This window comes from Phoenix dactylifera, chromosome 17 (genome assembly GCF_051530095.1).
Source record: "Phoenix dactylifera cultivar Ajwa chromosome 17, Ajwa_hap1_PhDact_Kaust_v1.1, whole genome shotgun sequence".
Taxonomy (NCBI): domain Eukaryota; kingdom Viridiplantae; phylum Streptophyta; class Magnoliopsida; order Arecales; family Arecaceae; genus Phoenix; species Phoenix dactylifera.
Window position 1 is genome coordinate 16,238,157 of NC_143206.1, and position 14,726 is coordinate 16,252,882.

General features: G+C 37.9%; 2 protein-coding genes across 8 annotated transcripts; one reads left to right on the forward strand and one right to left on the reverse strand.

Annotated features, from left to right (window-relative positions):
• Nucleotides 1–2,937: 2,937 nt before the first annotated feature.
• On the forward strand, nt 2,938–5,113 carry LOC148699668 (uncharacterized). Its single transcript, XM_088713391.2, has 3 exons — nt 2,938–3,578; nt 4,182–4,285; nt 4,705–5,113. Exons 1-3 carry the CDS (start codon nt 3,069–3,071, stop codon nt 5,003–5,005), a joined length of 915 nt encoding a protein of 304 aa, XP_088569517.2. The 5' UTR covers nt 2,938–3,068; the 3' UTR covers nt 5,006–5,113.
• A 2,943-nt stretch (nt 5,114–8,056) lies between these two features.
• On the reverse strand, nt 8,057–14,036 carry LOC103720401 (putative serine/threonine-protein kinase PBL1). 7 transcript variants are annotated; one of them, XM_026809735.4, is made up of 6 exons: nt 13,840–13,977; nt 13,506–13,584; nt 12,234–12,904; nt 10,693–10,950; nt 9,912–10,040; nt 8,057–8,918 (listed from the first exon to the last, which is right to left on the reverse strand). In XM_026809735.4, the coding sequence occupies exons 3-6, from the start codon at nt 12,858–12,860 to the stop codon at nt 8,298–8,300; spliced, it is 1,635 nt and encodes a 544-aa protein (XP_026665536.2). In that variant the 5' UTR covers nt 12,861–12,904; nt 13,506–13,584; nt 13,840–13,977; the 3' UTR covers nt 8,057–8,297. The 7 variants fall into 7 exon arrangements, with proteins under 7 accessions (XP_026665536.2, XP_008808302.2, XP_088569516.2 ...); XM_008810080.6 differs by lacking the exon at nt 13,506–13,584 and having other exon boundaries at nt 13,840–14,036; XM_088713390.2 differs by lacking the exon at nt 13,506–13,584 and having other exon boundaries at nt 13,585–14,032.
• Between the last annotated feature and the right edge of the window lie 690 nt (nt 14,037–14,726).

Sequence of the window (14,726 nt, forward strand, 5' to 3'; positions counted from 1 at the left end):
ATTTAGATTGTAGAGCTTGAGAAGCTTTGCAGTCCTTGAGGGCCTTAAACATTGCATCCACTGGAATGCTGTGATTCCTTGTTTGATTTAGCCCTCATAACTTATGAGATGTTATTGCATATGTTTATGAGATGTGGGTGACATTCAAATCTTGACAGTTAAGAAGAACCTTTATATCGTTTTCCTTTTCCTCTGCATCGAGGGATCCGGAGCTAATAAATGGTGCGCTTTTTTTTTTAAAAAGAAAACTATGATTAATTTCAAATGAATTAATTGTCTTAAGAGGACTCCTAAAGACAATTTGAAGTGTTAAAAACTAAAAAGAATGTGTCTCTCTGCTTAATTAGCTTATACATATTCTCTCTCACCGAACTATCTTTTTTCCAAACTCCATCCCATCTAATTGTTGATCAATTTGAAATGTTTTTTTCTCTAAATATGCATTTGTACATGGCCGGATAAAGATTTTATAAAAATTTTAGTAATGATGTACACAACTTTTTATAAAAAATGCAAGACCAGAAAATCCTTCGAAACAGATATTGCGGGGAAGGATTTCTTCTGACGGACTTCAAGATCTAGAGGCAAGTCTCTCACAAGTTTATGTTGCGTCCTCTTTAACATATGATGAGCACAGGACTCAACATCCATCATTTGTGAGGTAGGCCTGAAGCAAAAACTAAGCTTCAACCTATTGGAGGTCATAAACTGCATCTGAAGAACGTCAGTTCATATAGCTTGAACTCTTCCATGGTCATCACATAAGCAAGAGTCAAAAAAAAAAAAAAAAAAAAAAAAAAGCAGCAGCAAAGAAGCTCGAAAAAGAGGCGAAAATATTATTATATTATGGATTACATGGTTTAGGTTGCATAAACTGGTTCCTCAAGTAGTTTCCTATGCCTAGAAGGTGAGAGAGGATGAGTCTTCCCAACCACTGCAGCAAAGGGGCCACATAAAGCAGCTGAAAAGCTTTGATGGTTGCAAGGTTCTGAGGGGAATCTAAATCTAAAGCTACATAATCCCATAATCCCATTGTATTGGATGAGTTTGGTGGATTCCATGGCCGGAAAGCCAGGTGTCAACTCCTTGCTTCTTCTTGCACTGAGACATTGTCGAAATCGACAAGCAGATTAGATATCAGGTATCTCTAGTTTATTCATGCATTGTTATCTCCTCCACCATCCATGGATGGCCTTTTCGCTGCTGTTATATTTATCATCGCCTGCTCCTGTTGGCTTTCCTTTGGTTTGACGAGAACAAACGCGTGAAGTTGTCATGTTATATTAGCTATATTATCGCTCTCTTCTTTTCCTATCTATTGATGACAACAGCTAAATCGTAGAATTTATAAGATCAGAAGTCGTTCCCTTATGTAAAAAAATAATAATATGATGTAGCCGTGTCTCCCTCCTTGTAATGTGATAGGTTGGTGCAGTATGAAAGCGATAAGAAGGCGTATATACGTGATACATTTAATGCAGACTTGAAAACTTGCTTAAGCCGTCCAAAACTTCTCGACCACTCCATCAAATGTCTCGGGAACCGCATGGTGTTCAGTGATGTATTTATGATACCTCATCATTGGATGATCTCTGCTTAAACTGAGAAAAATGTTAAGAATTTGCCTTCAAAACAGAAAAAGCCATATTAGTCCAAAATATAAATATTTCTAAATACTCTACAAGTATATCGACGAAGCAATTATGAAAAAACAAAAATAAAATATATTACTGAAAAATTCATGATCAGGTCTTGCAGATATTGTCGCAATTTAAGCAAATGTATGGGGAATGAGTACTTTGTGAATAAATAGAGAAATTTCACTAATTCAGAGAATATTATGGCTGTAACATCAAATTTACAATCTACTCATCCCATAAAATCGATTGCTTAAATTGCCAAATTGAGGATTGTGTGAACCCTAGTGTTGGCTCAGGTCAGAATTGCTTTTAACTTTCAAATTATGTTTTAGGAATATAGCTCGTATGAGTACTGTTTTTTTTGAAGGCAAAACAACATCAAAGTACTCTTCTTTTTTTTTTTTTTTTGATACATAACACCGAAGTACTTTCAAACTACTGCTACGTACGTATTTGATAAGATTAAAAGAAATTTTAGCCTCTATAATAATGCTCTATATACTACATTTGTATATATTCGTATTGAATAATTGCTGTTTCATATTTGTCTCAATTGATTCTGTAGGACAAGACTATATGATTAAGAGCCAACTGCATGGAGGCATATATACGTTAGAGTCCGGCCTTTCATTTGTCTTGAGCAAGGCCGGTGGAGACTGGAGACTCCAAGTGGACGGCCTCTTGAATGCTACGCCGCAGAACTGCAGAAGTCAAAAAAAACTCATCCAACGCGTCCTGAAAGGGTAGTTCTAAATACACCCCCCCTATTGCTCAGGACACCCCCCAAAAATTAAAAAAAAATTAAATACTCTCTACACCCCCCCATTTGCTAAGGACACCCCTAAAAAATTAAAAATTCCTAAATTACCCCCACCCTCCCACTACAACAATAAAGGGTTTTGGCGACTCTATAGTAAATTCCTAAATAAGTTAGAAACTCAAACCATCTCGAGCCTAAAATTCGAGTAGTATAGCCCAAACAGGATTTATGGTAATGCTATTCAAACCGGAAGGATTGATTCTTTCTATTAAATTGGGTTATAACCTAGTGGTGGCACACATTATCTGTGTAGGAATAGGTTCTGAATTCAAATCTTGGTCTCATTGTTTTTCAAATATTTCACTTGGATATTTAGTAGGTGTTGCTTCCACAATTATTTACCAAAAAAAAATTTACTCTGCTTAATAGTGTCCAAGGGCATGATGATGGATCTCATAGAACTAGAGGGGCTATAACTGTATTTCTCTAAGTTTCTATTTTCATATTATTTTTTGAAGAAGTCTATGTCCATTTTATCATGGTAATCCCTCCCACTTTATGTTTCCTTCATGCCAAACCGAACTTCTTGTTTTGGAACCTCGTAGCTCCTCGTACTTCAGAGCCCTCTCTCTCTTTCTGTCTCTCTCTCACACACACACACACATAGAATGGGGGACAAGGCAACCCTTACGAAGGCAAGGCAAGAGCTCGAAGATCTTTACCTCGGAGTCCCAGATGATTCCGTCGACCTTACCTTCAAGGACCTCGCGAGCTTTCAACAGAATGAAGCAGCAGAAAGAAAGACAAGCAACATGGAGCCTGTCCATGTGAAATTCAAGGAGGATGCAAAGGTAGACGTAGCCTTGAGTAAATCATCGAGCCAATCCTTTGGTAAATCACCGAGCCTAGATTTTTCCAAGGCCCTGCAAGGAGCAAAAGACCGGCACCACCGCATGGAAGCTGAGCTATATCGAGAGCATGTGGTGAGGAACAGCTTCAGAAGGAATTCTCAGGGCTTGAATTCAACTAGCCAACTTCACGATGATGACAATGTAAGCGCCTTGAGCATGGCCAGTCCGTTTGAGGAGCGAGGGGGCAGAAGGCGGCCAGGGATCCCTCACTCGAACATCTGTGCCCTCTGCAGCGTCTATATCTACTTTTTCCGGCATCGGTGCCTGGTGAGATATCAATAGAATCCTCTGTGTTCTGTTCCTTTGTAGGTATTCGTAGCATCAACACAATCACTTTCTATTATAAAAGTTGCATCTTTGATCAATCATTGTAATGATATTTTGTCGTCGCATTTGACTTTGGTGAAAATTTTGTGTAACTGTGTGCATGAATTTAATGCCTGTGCATGGGTAATATATGCATATATCAGTCATACATGTTGGGATTCCATGTCATAATTCAACTAATGAAATCCCATGTTATAGGAATACTAGTATATGCGTATAAATATGTTTATGTGCTAATAATCCATTTTATAGTTGGTCTATTCAAATTTTGAACTATTTTGCCCTCTATTCAACTCTCCATGTAAAGAATTTTCAAATCTTTAAGGAATATGAGCAATATGGTGCTAAGACATAAAATTTATATTAGCTTGCTGTGTTCGGAATGCATTTGTTGTACATACATGATGGACTAAATTAGTACTCTTTATGCATAAAAAAATGAGCTAAGTTATAAAAAAAAAGTTCATGAAGACTGAATTATTTCTTATATAATGTAAAATGACATGCATGAGTCGTTTGTTTATACTTTTATATTGATTGCAGGTGTGTGGAAGAGTATATTGCAGGAATTGTGTAGGCAAGGGCATGGGTGAAATGACTGAAGGAAGGAAATGCATAGAATGTTTAGGGAGAAGATTCAGCCAAAGGTGACTGAACCCAGCTTTTGATTTTGAAACTATCTAATATTGGACTTAAATCCAGTTTTATTGCATCATGTGATTATGGAATGTAATAATTATCATCAAGCATTATTTTCAATTGGTTACATGATAAAATGAAAACTAGAGATACTGGATAAGTTGATTTGTTGTTCCACTTTCGCATAAAGAAATCAATAACATAGATTCCAAGTATTTCACTTCGTTTTTCTGTTAGCGTTAATACTTTTCTAATTAGCTAGATATTTCTTTTTTTTCTTTCTGATTACAAGGTGGCTATGTTTTATCCTAGACGCATATTGCATCATCTTAGCTTTGGCTTCTGAACTTGATTGGAGAGATCCTATAATCCAAGGCTTGCATCCATATAACTTGTGACTGAGGTTGGTGGCGTTGAGTTGTTTTAGGTATATACAGAGGGCAGGGCATACAGGTTGCTGCTGGAGATATCCAAGCATGGTGAAGCAGCAAGAGCTCATATGGGCAGAGAAGGGACCAAGAAGGAGCGGAGAGAGGCGATATAGGAGCGGAGTTGCATCAAGATCCCGAAGTCCAGTGATGCCGGCGACGCACACTAGATCCCATGCATCGAGATCGAGAAGCCCGGTGATGCCAAGAACCCCAACCAGATCCCATTTTAGCAACAGCACTGCATCTTTTGTTGCAAGCTCGATATTCTCTCCCAGTCCCCATGCATATCCTTTGTAATAGCAGAAGAGTATATGCTGGTGGTTATATTATTTTAGATGCATGAACTCTTCTAGTCTCCATGGATTTCCTTTATGAAGTCAAAAGCATAGAAATCAGTTGTCTTAATTATTTTTTTTCCTTCGTTTTTCCCGATTTATTTCATTGTTAGAATGGTTGATATGAGTGTTTCTGTTTAACCTGTTTCATTGGTCATATAAAATGAGACATTATTGTCTGATCACGTATCACTGCAGCAAACCTTCTACCATTTGAAAACATCTGCAGAGACTGGGGAACCAAAATACTTTCTGTTTTCTTCCCCCACTCCCCCCACCCAGATAGAGGACAAAGAAAAGGGAATACTTTGTTGTTTGTAATCTTGCCTTGTGGTGGTGTTCTACTTCGGAAGAAGATGACTTTGTATAACATGTGTACTTACTTACCTTGTTAATGTAGATGCCTCTTGGGAATCTTACTAATCCTTGACTTTACTCTTGTTAGATGAGGTCAGATTCCTTACTGAAATTAGCAGCTATGCTGCCATAGGCTTCATCAGCTCGACTTGTAAATGTTCAAAAAATTGCCATGGGCTTCTCTGACTGCTTGTATCTTTTTAATCCTTGTCCTGGACAAGCTAAGAACCTCAAAAGATTTGGCTAATTCTATTTCAGTTGCCAAACATTCTGTAAAAATAACTGAAACCGAATCAGATAAAAAGGGGTGGATACGAGAAACAGGCACCTAGAAATTTCTAAAGAAAAAAAAAACAGTTTCATGTCCTAATAGTTTGGATGTCAAAACCAGGTCATATTGCTGGAAACTCCTTATTTGCCAAAGTAATCATTCCACGCATCTTGCCAGAAGTTTGTTAGTTAAATTGGATTAACGTAGCTGTCCATGAATAGTAATCAGAGCATGCAAAATTATTTATACCTTTATTTCATGGCAATAGAGCTAGGGAGTCTAGTTGGTCCCAAAATCCCTTGAGCTTGAAAGTACTTGTCACGCCCCGGACCCAACACCCAGGTTTCTCTAGGGCTTTGCCCTAGGGCATGTGCAGCTGTGTCACATAACCGACCTTGGGTCCGGGTGTAACCAAGATAGCGAGCCCAACTTATTCATGACCTGCAGTTATGATATAACATCAAATATAGGAGCTTAACGGGTAAGACGAGAAAAATCCCTTGCCCCATTTTGTTGTTTATGATAGTTATGTAATATCGCTTGCATGCTCTTGGCTTTTCCAAAGAACTCTTCTTTGTTTGTCTTCCTGCCAGTCTCCATGCTGCTGTCAGACGTCACTGAATCAGTTCACTGGATGGCAGATGAGAAGATATCTCCAATGCATTGGACCTAATTTAGTTCCACAGGGAACAGGACTCATCACTTCTAATGAAACCCACGGTTCCTGTGGTTTTTAGATTTAAATATCTATTTTTCTGTTCTTAATGTTGACAGAAGAAACTTGAATTGAAACGATGCAAGGCATAAAAATGTTCTGCAAATAAGGAAATAAATTCTAGCACATCTTTAAAATCCACTTAAACTTTCAGCTTACAACCCAGCATAGTATTATTAGAACACCTGCAAATCTAAATCAATGATAATGATATTATTTAGTGTCCCTCGCGTAAAAAAGATGATATAATTTAATTTATTCTAAAATAAGATTATATTACATGATTACATCTATCCTAGTAGTATTTAACTGCATCTCTTAATTAAATAGAAAGATCGCTGTGGCCTGTTTCAATCATCTGTCCACAAATATTTTGTCCTTTCGGACATGATCACAAGCTAATCAGAAGTGCCATGCATGGCCAGCTTCCTGAAGCCAGAGAGCCTCCAGAGGTACGTCGGGGATATGGACTCTCTTCTAAAGCAGGAGATATTCCAGGTATCATCTCCAACTCCCAATCAACTTCCCCAACATAGTTCTTTTTCCAGTTTTCATTGAATTCTACACTTATGTAGAGTTCGATGTAGGTGTTCGACGGCAAGGTGTCTGTGAGGGCTGTACCATTTATGAAGAGGATCGCCTTCACCATGACGAACGCTCTGCTATTTAGACCACCTTCTGGGAAGGAGCAGAAGACTTCACAACAGCTCTAGAAAGGATGTGGTCTTTAACTCCGAACTTTCACACCACCTCCTTCCATCGAGCCATGGCAGCTCGTAGACGAATCTTCGAACACCTTTCAACGCTAATTGAGGAAACGAGAAAGGAGTTGTCAGAAGGAGATGGCAGCTCTGAGAGTGATGTGATCTCCTCGTTTATTACCTTGAGAGATGAAAGAATGAAACTTTCAAAAGATATGATAGTGGACAACGTTATGGCTTGTTATTGACAACCATGTACGACTAACACCCTTCTGACTCAAAACTTGTGAGGCAGCTTGCCAGGGACAAAATGGTTTATAAATGCATATTGGAAGATAAGTAAAGTTCCTAAATGAAATTTTGAAGACACCAGCTTTATATACTCTTTGGGCCAAAGACTTTATACTTCTTTTTTCTTCTAGAAAAAAGACGTAGACTTGATACTGACCGATACTATAACTTCTAGCTCGTCCTTAAATTTGATGTCAAGGAAAATCGATTTTTAAGATTCTCGATTGTTTATATGGCAAAGTTTTTAGGTTTTTGTGTAACTTGGATTGGATTGCCTTCAGTATATTAATGTGAAAGTTCTAAACAGTACTGAAGGGGCACGATGAAATTAATATACCAAAGATTTGGCATGAGTTTGATGATTGATCCTAACAAGCTTGTGAAATTTGACCGAGGAAAAGAAAAATTCTTCGAGAGAAGGCAGGCAGTGATGGAAAATTCGCGTGGGACGACATATAGAAGATGATGCATATATACATGGAGAGTAGCCTGAGAGCTGAAAAGATTTACTCCTCCAATCTTTGCAATTTCAAGAGAGCAAAGACTAATGCAACTTATTGGAAGCTTTCGAGACATATACAAGTGTACTTCATAGTTCATACTAGGAATGGTTGGTTGTAGAGGAACTACTTGAGTGCAGGGAATCAAGCAAGCATGGAATCTTTAAAATGGAGCAGCTGAACAACGACCAACTAAAATTTCATTTTCACAGTCAGAAAACTGATGATTCCAAAATACAAGACTTGCACTCTAATCTACAAATTTTCAACCAACAGCTTCCTGATACCGGGAGGTCCCTGCATGGTGGATCGCAGACTGATAAATCACAGCTTAAACTCTATATTACACCAAACTATGATACAGAGGCACAAAAGCATGGAGTAAAATAATAATAAACAATATAAAGAAGTATCATCAACTAAAACCCTTCCAACCCAGGTCTCCGCAATGATGGCAATTTCTTGAGAGTGTGTAAGCTAGCATCTTCTACTGAGAGGCTGGAAGAACAACTTCGAGGAAGAGGTAAGGTGACCGACGGCCTAGATGGTGAATCTGATGATCGGGTCCTTGAAGGTGGTGAAGGTGAAAAGCTCAACCAGGGTGATGGAGTAATTATACCATTAAGACTTGGGGATCTCAACATCTGTTTTCCTGCAACAGCTGCTGGTTCTTGAAGAGGGAAGCGACAAGGGTACTTCATCTCTTGTACATTTTTGAGGCATTCCACAATGGTCCTCATAGTAGGCCTTTCTGAAGGATCTTTCTGGAGACATTTTAAAGCAATATCAGCAACAGCTCGGGCAGCCTTGGGAGGGAACCGTCCTTTGAGGCGAGGATCCATGATCAGGGATAGACGGCAATCATCAGCAAGATAAGGCCTGCTCCATTTGACGATGTTGCGCTCTTCCTTCATATGGCGGGAATCATTGTTCTTCCTACCAGTGAGCAGTTCAAGAAGAACGATACCGAAACTCCATACATTGCTCTTAGGAGTGAGCAACCCTCTCTCCAGTGTTTCGTCAGGAAGATTCGCAACAGCCTGCATGGAACAAGTGACTCTTAGCACACATCAGGGACCAATTAATGCTCAAGGAATACTAATGTCATCAATAATTTTACATTTCACCCAAAAAAAAACCAATTCTCCTGCAGATATAGAACCACATGTTTATGATTTCTTAATCTCTGTTAAGTTGCCATAACTCATTAACCTCACATCTCACTATATTTTTTAATGGAGATTTTGGAAGCAGTAACTTCTCCGAGGTAATATTTTTATTTCAAGAGTGGTCAACCAGGAAGCCATGTGTGACCAAGAAAACAGGACTAAGTTCCAGGATTCACATATCTAGATGACATTATTTTCCCAGGAGGGAAAATCTTTCTGAAGTCACCAAGGAATACAACTAGACTGGAAATCATAAGGTACATATGGAGTTGCATTTGGTAAAACTGTAAGAGTGCAGCAAGAGATCCATTATTTTTCAAGATTAGGTGTTTGTGTAGGCTGATTACCACTAAAGTGGAATTTTTGGATGGAATCATTCAATTTCTTATGTTATTCTACTGTATGTGCAGCATTAGTATGTAACTCTCTCAGTTTTACAATGAAACCATGACAATGATAGTAGCAAATGAGGAAGAGTCTACATACTTAACTGGCAAATCATACTGTTTTAATTTCATTAGATAAGTCATCAAATGACAAAGGAAAGAATATTCATCATAGTAAGAGATACAATTGCTGATTTGCAGAGTCAAAAGCAAGGATTCAAATCCTGTGCAACAAGGTCCTCCTAGTTTTTTCATGGAACGGGATGTGCCACATCCAGGACGGTGGATGTTCTGTCCGGTCCCGGTCCTCATCCCGAATCAATCCTGTCTCAACACTCGGGATAGTGGGACCCCGCCGTCCCACCAGAACATAAATCCTCGATCTTAAGGATGAAATAGTATGGCATTTGCACATGCAGAGTCCCACCAATATGCAACATGTTAGATGAGATTACTTTGTTTAAGAATGTTAACTTACAGCTTTTCCTGCAGAGATATTTGAGATCTCTGTTTCTGGATTGTAGCTCGCACAGCCATAACCTGATAACTTCGCACTAAAATCTTTGTCGATTTGTATATTTGCAGTTGAGAACTCGTTGTACATGGCCTACAAAAGTAGAAGAAAGACAACATCAGAATTCTCAGATGAGTAAAATGCTAGTGAAACATAATTATTGGCACAGCTGCTACTCATAGCATCCTCACCTACAACAGACATGAAAAAGACTGTTGGTTCTCAGTTTTCTTTGAAAAGTCACAAGTCTTTTAGGTGCTCAAAGAGACGACAACTTATTATGAGAAAATAGATGACGACTCTGGACTATATCACCAAAGCTATCAACAACGTAAACAGAGATTTATAATTCGATTAAGCTTATGGACAAGAAAATATTTACCAAAGATTATTTACTGAAAAGAACCTGATATTATTCAAGCAACATAGAGAATTTATTTTCAGCATTTTGTTTTTAAGAGGAGATTAATAAACAAACTACCCGACAGCCACATTTTATATAGAGTTTCTCCAAGAGTACCAATAAATCATAGACAAAAAAACCAGTGCAACAAAGTGTTGATCTTCTAACATGTAAGACATCTTCACAAAAATATAAATTGAAATGGACCACATTTTTTCAAAAAAATTAAGACCTATGCAAAAAATAGCCATGACCCAGCATAGTTAAGCTCTATGTCTAGAAGCATTATAATCAGGCTGGTTAATTAAATGATAAATTATAACCAGGATGAAGTCCAAACACCTGGAAAGGCCCTTCTTCATGCAGAAATGCAAGACCTTGTGCAGCACAGAGAGCCACTTTCATCCTTGCACACCAGTCAATCAAAGGCCCATCAAATCTCGCATAAAGTAGTTGATCCAAGCTTCCATGATAGAGCCTCTCATAAACTAACATGCGCTCATCAGAGCCCTCACGTGCATAGAAACCAAGGATTCTACACAGTTGAGCATGTTGTAGTGATGCTAATCTGTTAGCTTCATTCATGAATTCTTTTAACCCCTGCAAGTTATGAAAACATGTCAAACAACAAAAAAGAGCAAGAAAATACAGCTACCTTATTACATATCATCACGGAATTCATCGATGAAGGCAATAAAGCTGCTAAATCACATATGCTTACAATAGTTAAAACTTGTTCTCATGTACTTTCTAATCTTTTCCAAACTTATGAAATTTATAACATGTCAGAAAACAAGTAGATCATCACATGGGTGTCCAAATCTAGATAGCACTTCCATCTTGCAAAAACATGAATATTGTGTTTGAATGCAAGCAAAATACATAGATAATTTATTAAACTGGACATCGTGCAAATCAGTAATTTATTGGCAAGATAGATGCAGACATATCTGAACATGTAAGTGTATTAGAAATATAATTAATTCTTATTTGGGAGAAATGCAAATAAAAGGATAACAAGGAAAAACCAGGGTAAGGATGGGGTTGCCTAGGATTAATTGTGCAAGGCGTATGGGTCTCCCGCAGAAGCCTTTGTCAAGGGAAGAGACTGTATCTGCTCGGTACCGACTTAAGTCAGGAATAAGCTGCATCACACAGATGCAGCAATTGGACTGTTTACAGGTGGTTACATGGGCATCAAACGTGTGGCACGAAAAATGTTTCAATTTTCAAAAAGGTGAGAAACTATCAGAAAAAAGAAAAAGGGCTGATTGTTAAATTTAGCTCCTGGTGGTCAATTGTTTTCACGGTTAATTCTGCAATTCAATTTTCAAAAAGCGACAAACTGATTATCAGAAAAAAAGGCTGATTGTTGTATTTAGATCCTGGTGGTCAATGGTTTTGACAGTTAAGTCTGCAATTCAATTTTCAAAAAGCGAGAAACTGATTATCAGAAAAAAAGGGCTGATTGTTATATTTAGATCCTGGTGGTCAATGGTTTTCACCGTTAATTCTGCAACGATTTTCGGAAGCTAGATTCTATTTTGGTGGACTATATAAAGGCTTGACTTCATCCTGTTGGGGCAGAAATCAGTTCATGAATAGGTTTGACATACAGAGACATACTTATGACCATAATTTTTTTTTTCTTTGATCAAAGTCTCCATATATATTGTCCAAAAGAAAAGGAAGATTCAATCTCCAAAGAAGATATATTTCTTGCTTTTTTCCTAAAAATATCCTGTGGGCAACCACTGGTAGATTTCATTATTGATTTTAAAAACAGCGAGATACAAACATTTGGTGTAGCAATCAAAAGTTAAATTGAATAAAGAGGAAAAAACACCTAAATGCCTAAACATGCGCAAGAACCAACAGCACACCTGACTGGAAGGAAGGAGGCGACTGACTGTGGCTTCAAGTTTCCTGGAACTCGATGTATCATCTCCAAAGGTTGCTGTGTAGACTGTCGAGGAGATGCCTTCTGAAACACATCGATCGACCGAGAAATGAAGGCAAGCAGCTGAAATCTCTTCAAGCGAGAAGTTCCTCAGTCCCATTGCTAGTGGTGGCAGAGGCAGAGGGCCAGAAGTTAAGGTAAGGTTGCCGGCATTGCTTGACTTGCAACTTCCCAGGCTTTTCAGAACAGAAGAACCTTCTGCTGAAGGAAGAGGGAGAGGCAGGGGATTTGCAGACCGCTGTTCCTTCGCCAGACAGCCATTGATCTTAGATTCTCCATGATCATCAAATTCCACTGCAACTCCTTCAGCCACATCTAGTCTAGAAGGCGCAGACAAAGCTCGGTGTCTACTACCGGTAACCCTGTTGACTGGATATATGGGTTTCGACCTCGTTCTGAAACTTGGAGGAGCAGACTGGAGAGAGAGTCCATGGGTTTCTGGCTCGGGAAGTGCGGTAGAAGTATACTCTTTGATAGTGTTAGGTCTCCGGTTGACAAATTGCTCGTGTTTCTTTCCCTTCTTACATCTCAAGACAGGGAAGCAGCCCATCTTTCCTAGCACAGGCTTCTTCCGCCAACTACGTCATTCAGGTCCTGAAAGAAGAAAGAGAAAAAAAACTTCACCATTAGAAGATAAAGCATATGAATAAGAGAAAAGAGAGAAGACATCAAAACAAACATAAAGAAATTTCGGATATTCTGAAGAACCAATTCAATCAAGTGGCTAATTTCCGGCTGTTAGATTATTGTTCATTTTCAGTTTAAAGTTTCTACAAACTACAGCTACAACTGAGCAACAACCTTTTTATTTTTTTCCAAGCAAAAGAATCTATACATAGATTTTTCCTCTCATTTCAGCACCCTAAGTCCTACTATCTCCGATCAAAAAGAAAATTTAACTACGCGACCGAAATAGCAAGATGCTTGCTGTTTCAAAACGTGGTTTTGGAATTCAAAGTTGAAGATTTTGCGAAGAATTGTAATTTTACCAGATAAACTACACCTACAAATGAACAGGAAATTTCTTCTCATATGATAAGCTTCCAAAATTCCATAAAAGAAAACCAAGATGGTCATAAGAAAACGATTCAGAGTGAATAACAAATGATTCAAGACAACTACGACGAAGCCAAGCGAGTTATCGTCAGAAATTCCAGCTAAGATCCCGCATAAAGATCAAGATAGACTTCCATACCGGACGAAATCATTCAAAGGAGGAGACGGACCCACCAGCTCAGGTACTCTGTGAAAAACGCCAAAGCCCAGAGATTTACCTGTCGGTGAATTTGAACTGAGCTATTTTCAAAATTCGCCAAAATTCTAGAACTAAATTTCCACCTCACTGTTGCAAGCAAGCCAATAAAACCTAAAAAATCTACCAAAAGAAACTAGGCGTTCTATTAAAAGCTATGGCCTCTCCCGTTTAAAATCAAAAGTGACAAACCCAACTTCCACAATGACCCAAAATCTACAAATTTCCATCAAAATTTCATGAAAAATCCCACCCCCAAGAGAGAGAGGGGTCCCACCTCGACGCTCGAGTTCGATCGATGAAAAAAAGTAGAACCGGAGAGAGAAAGGGATCGCAGAGCAAAGAAGAGAGGCGGAGAAGATTACAATTTAAAGGAAACGAAGGAATCAAATACGGGGTGAGAAGAGAAGGGAAAAGAAGGGAGAAGAAAAGTAGATGACGACGACGGAAGTATTAGTCAAAAAAAAAAATGATGCGAAACCGACGACGGAGAAGAGGTTTTAATATTCCGGCCCACCTTTTCATCTAAAATGCCCCTGCATCTGCCCTTAAACATCCAATTCACCATTTCCTCATTCTAATTTATGTTTTTAATGTGGAATTATCTTGTCCAAGTTTTATATTTCAACTTAAATATTTTTGAAATTTTTGGAGAAAATTATAAGACTGTTCCCAACTTTTCAATCTTCTAGATTTGATATTAATAAGCTTTATACTTTTATTATTATCTTAATTACAACTAATTTCACCAAGCTAATGTCATATTGACCTATCCAAATCTGCTTGAATTAAAATTATATTTTAATTAAACTTGGACAGAGAAAAAAAAAAAGAATAGCAGGTATCTTTCGCTCCTCCCAAGTATTTTAGAATCAGAATTCGATTTTAACAATTTTTACTTAATTATTTTACTTTAGTTAATTTTTAGAAATTGCTTTTATAACTTAAAAAGATTGTTCATAATTACAATTTAATTCTCGACTAATTGATCAATTTTCTAAATTTTACTTTAGCAAAATTTTGACATTAGTTTAATTAAAAAAATTTATCTTAAGTCTTTCAACAGGTCTATGTCAAACTGATAGCCAATCATTTGAAATCTATCAAAATCTGTAATTTTTTTTGAAAAAAAAAACATTCTACAGGATAAGCACGGACACGAGG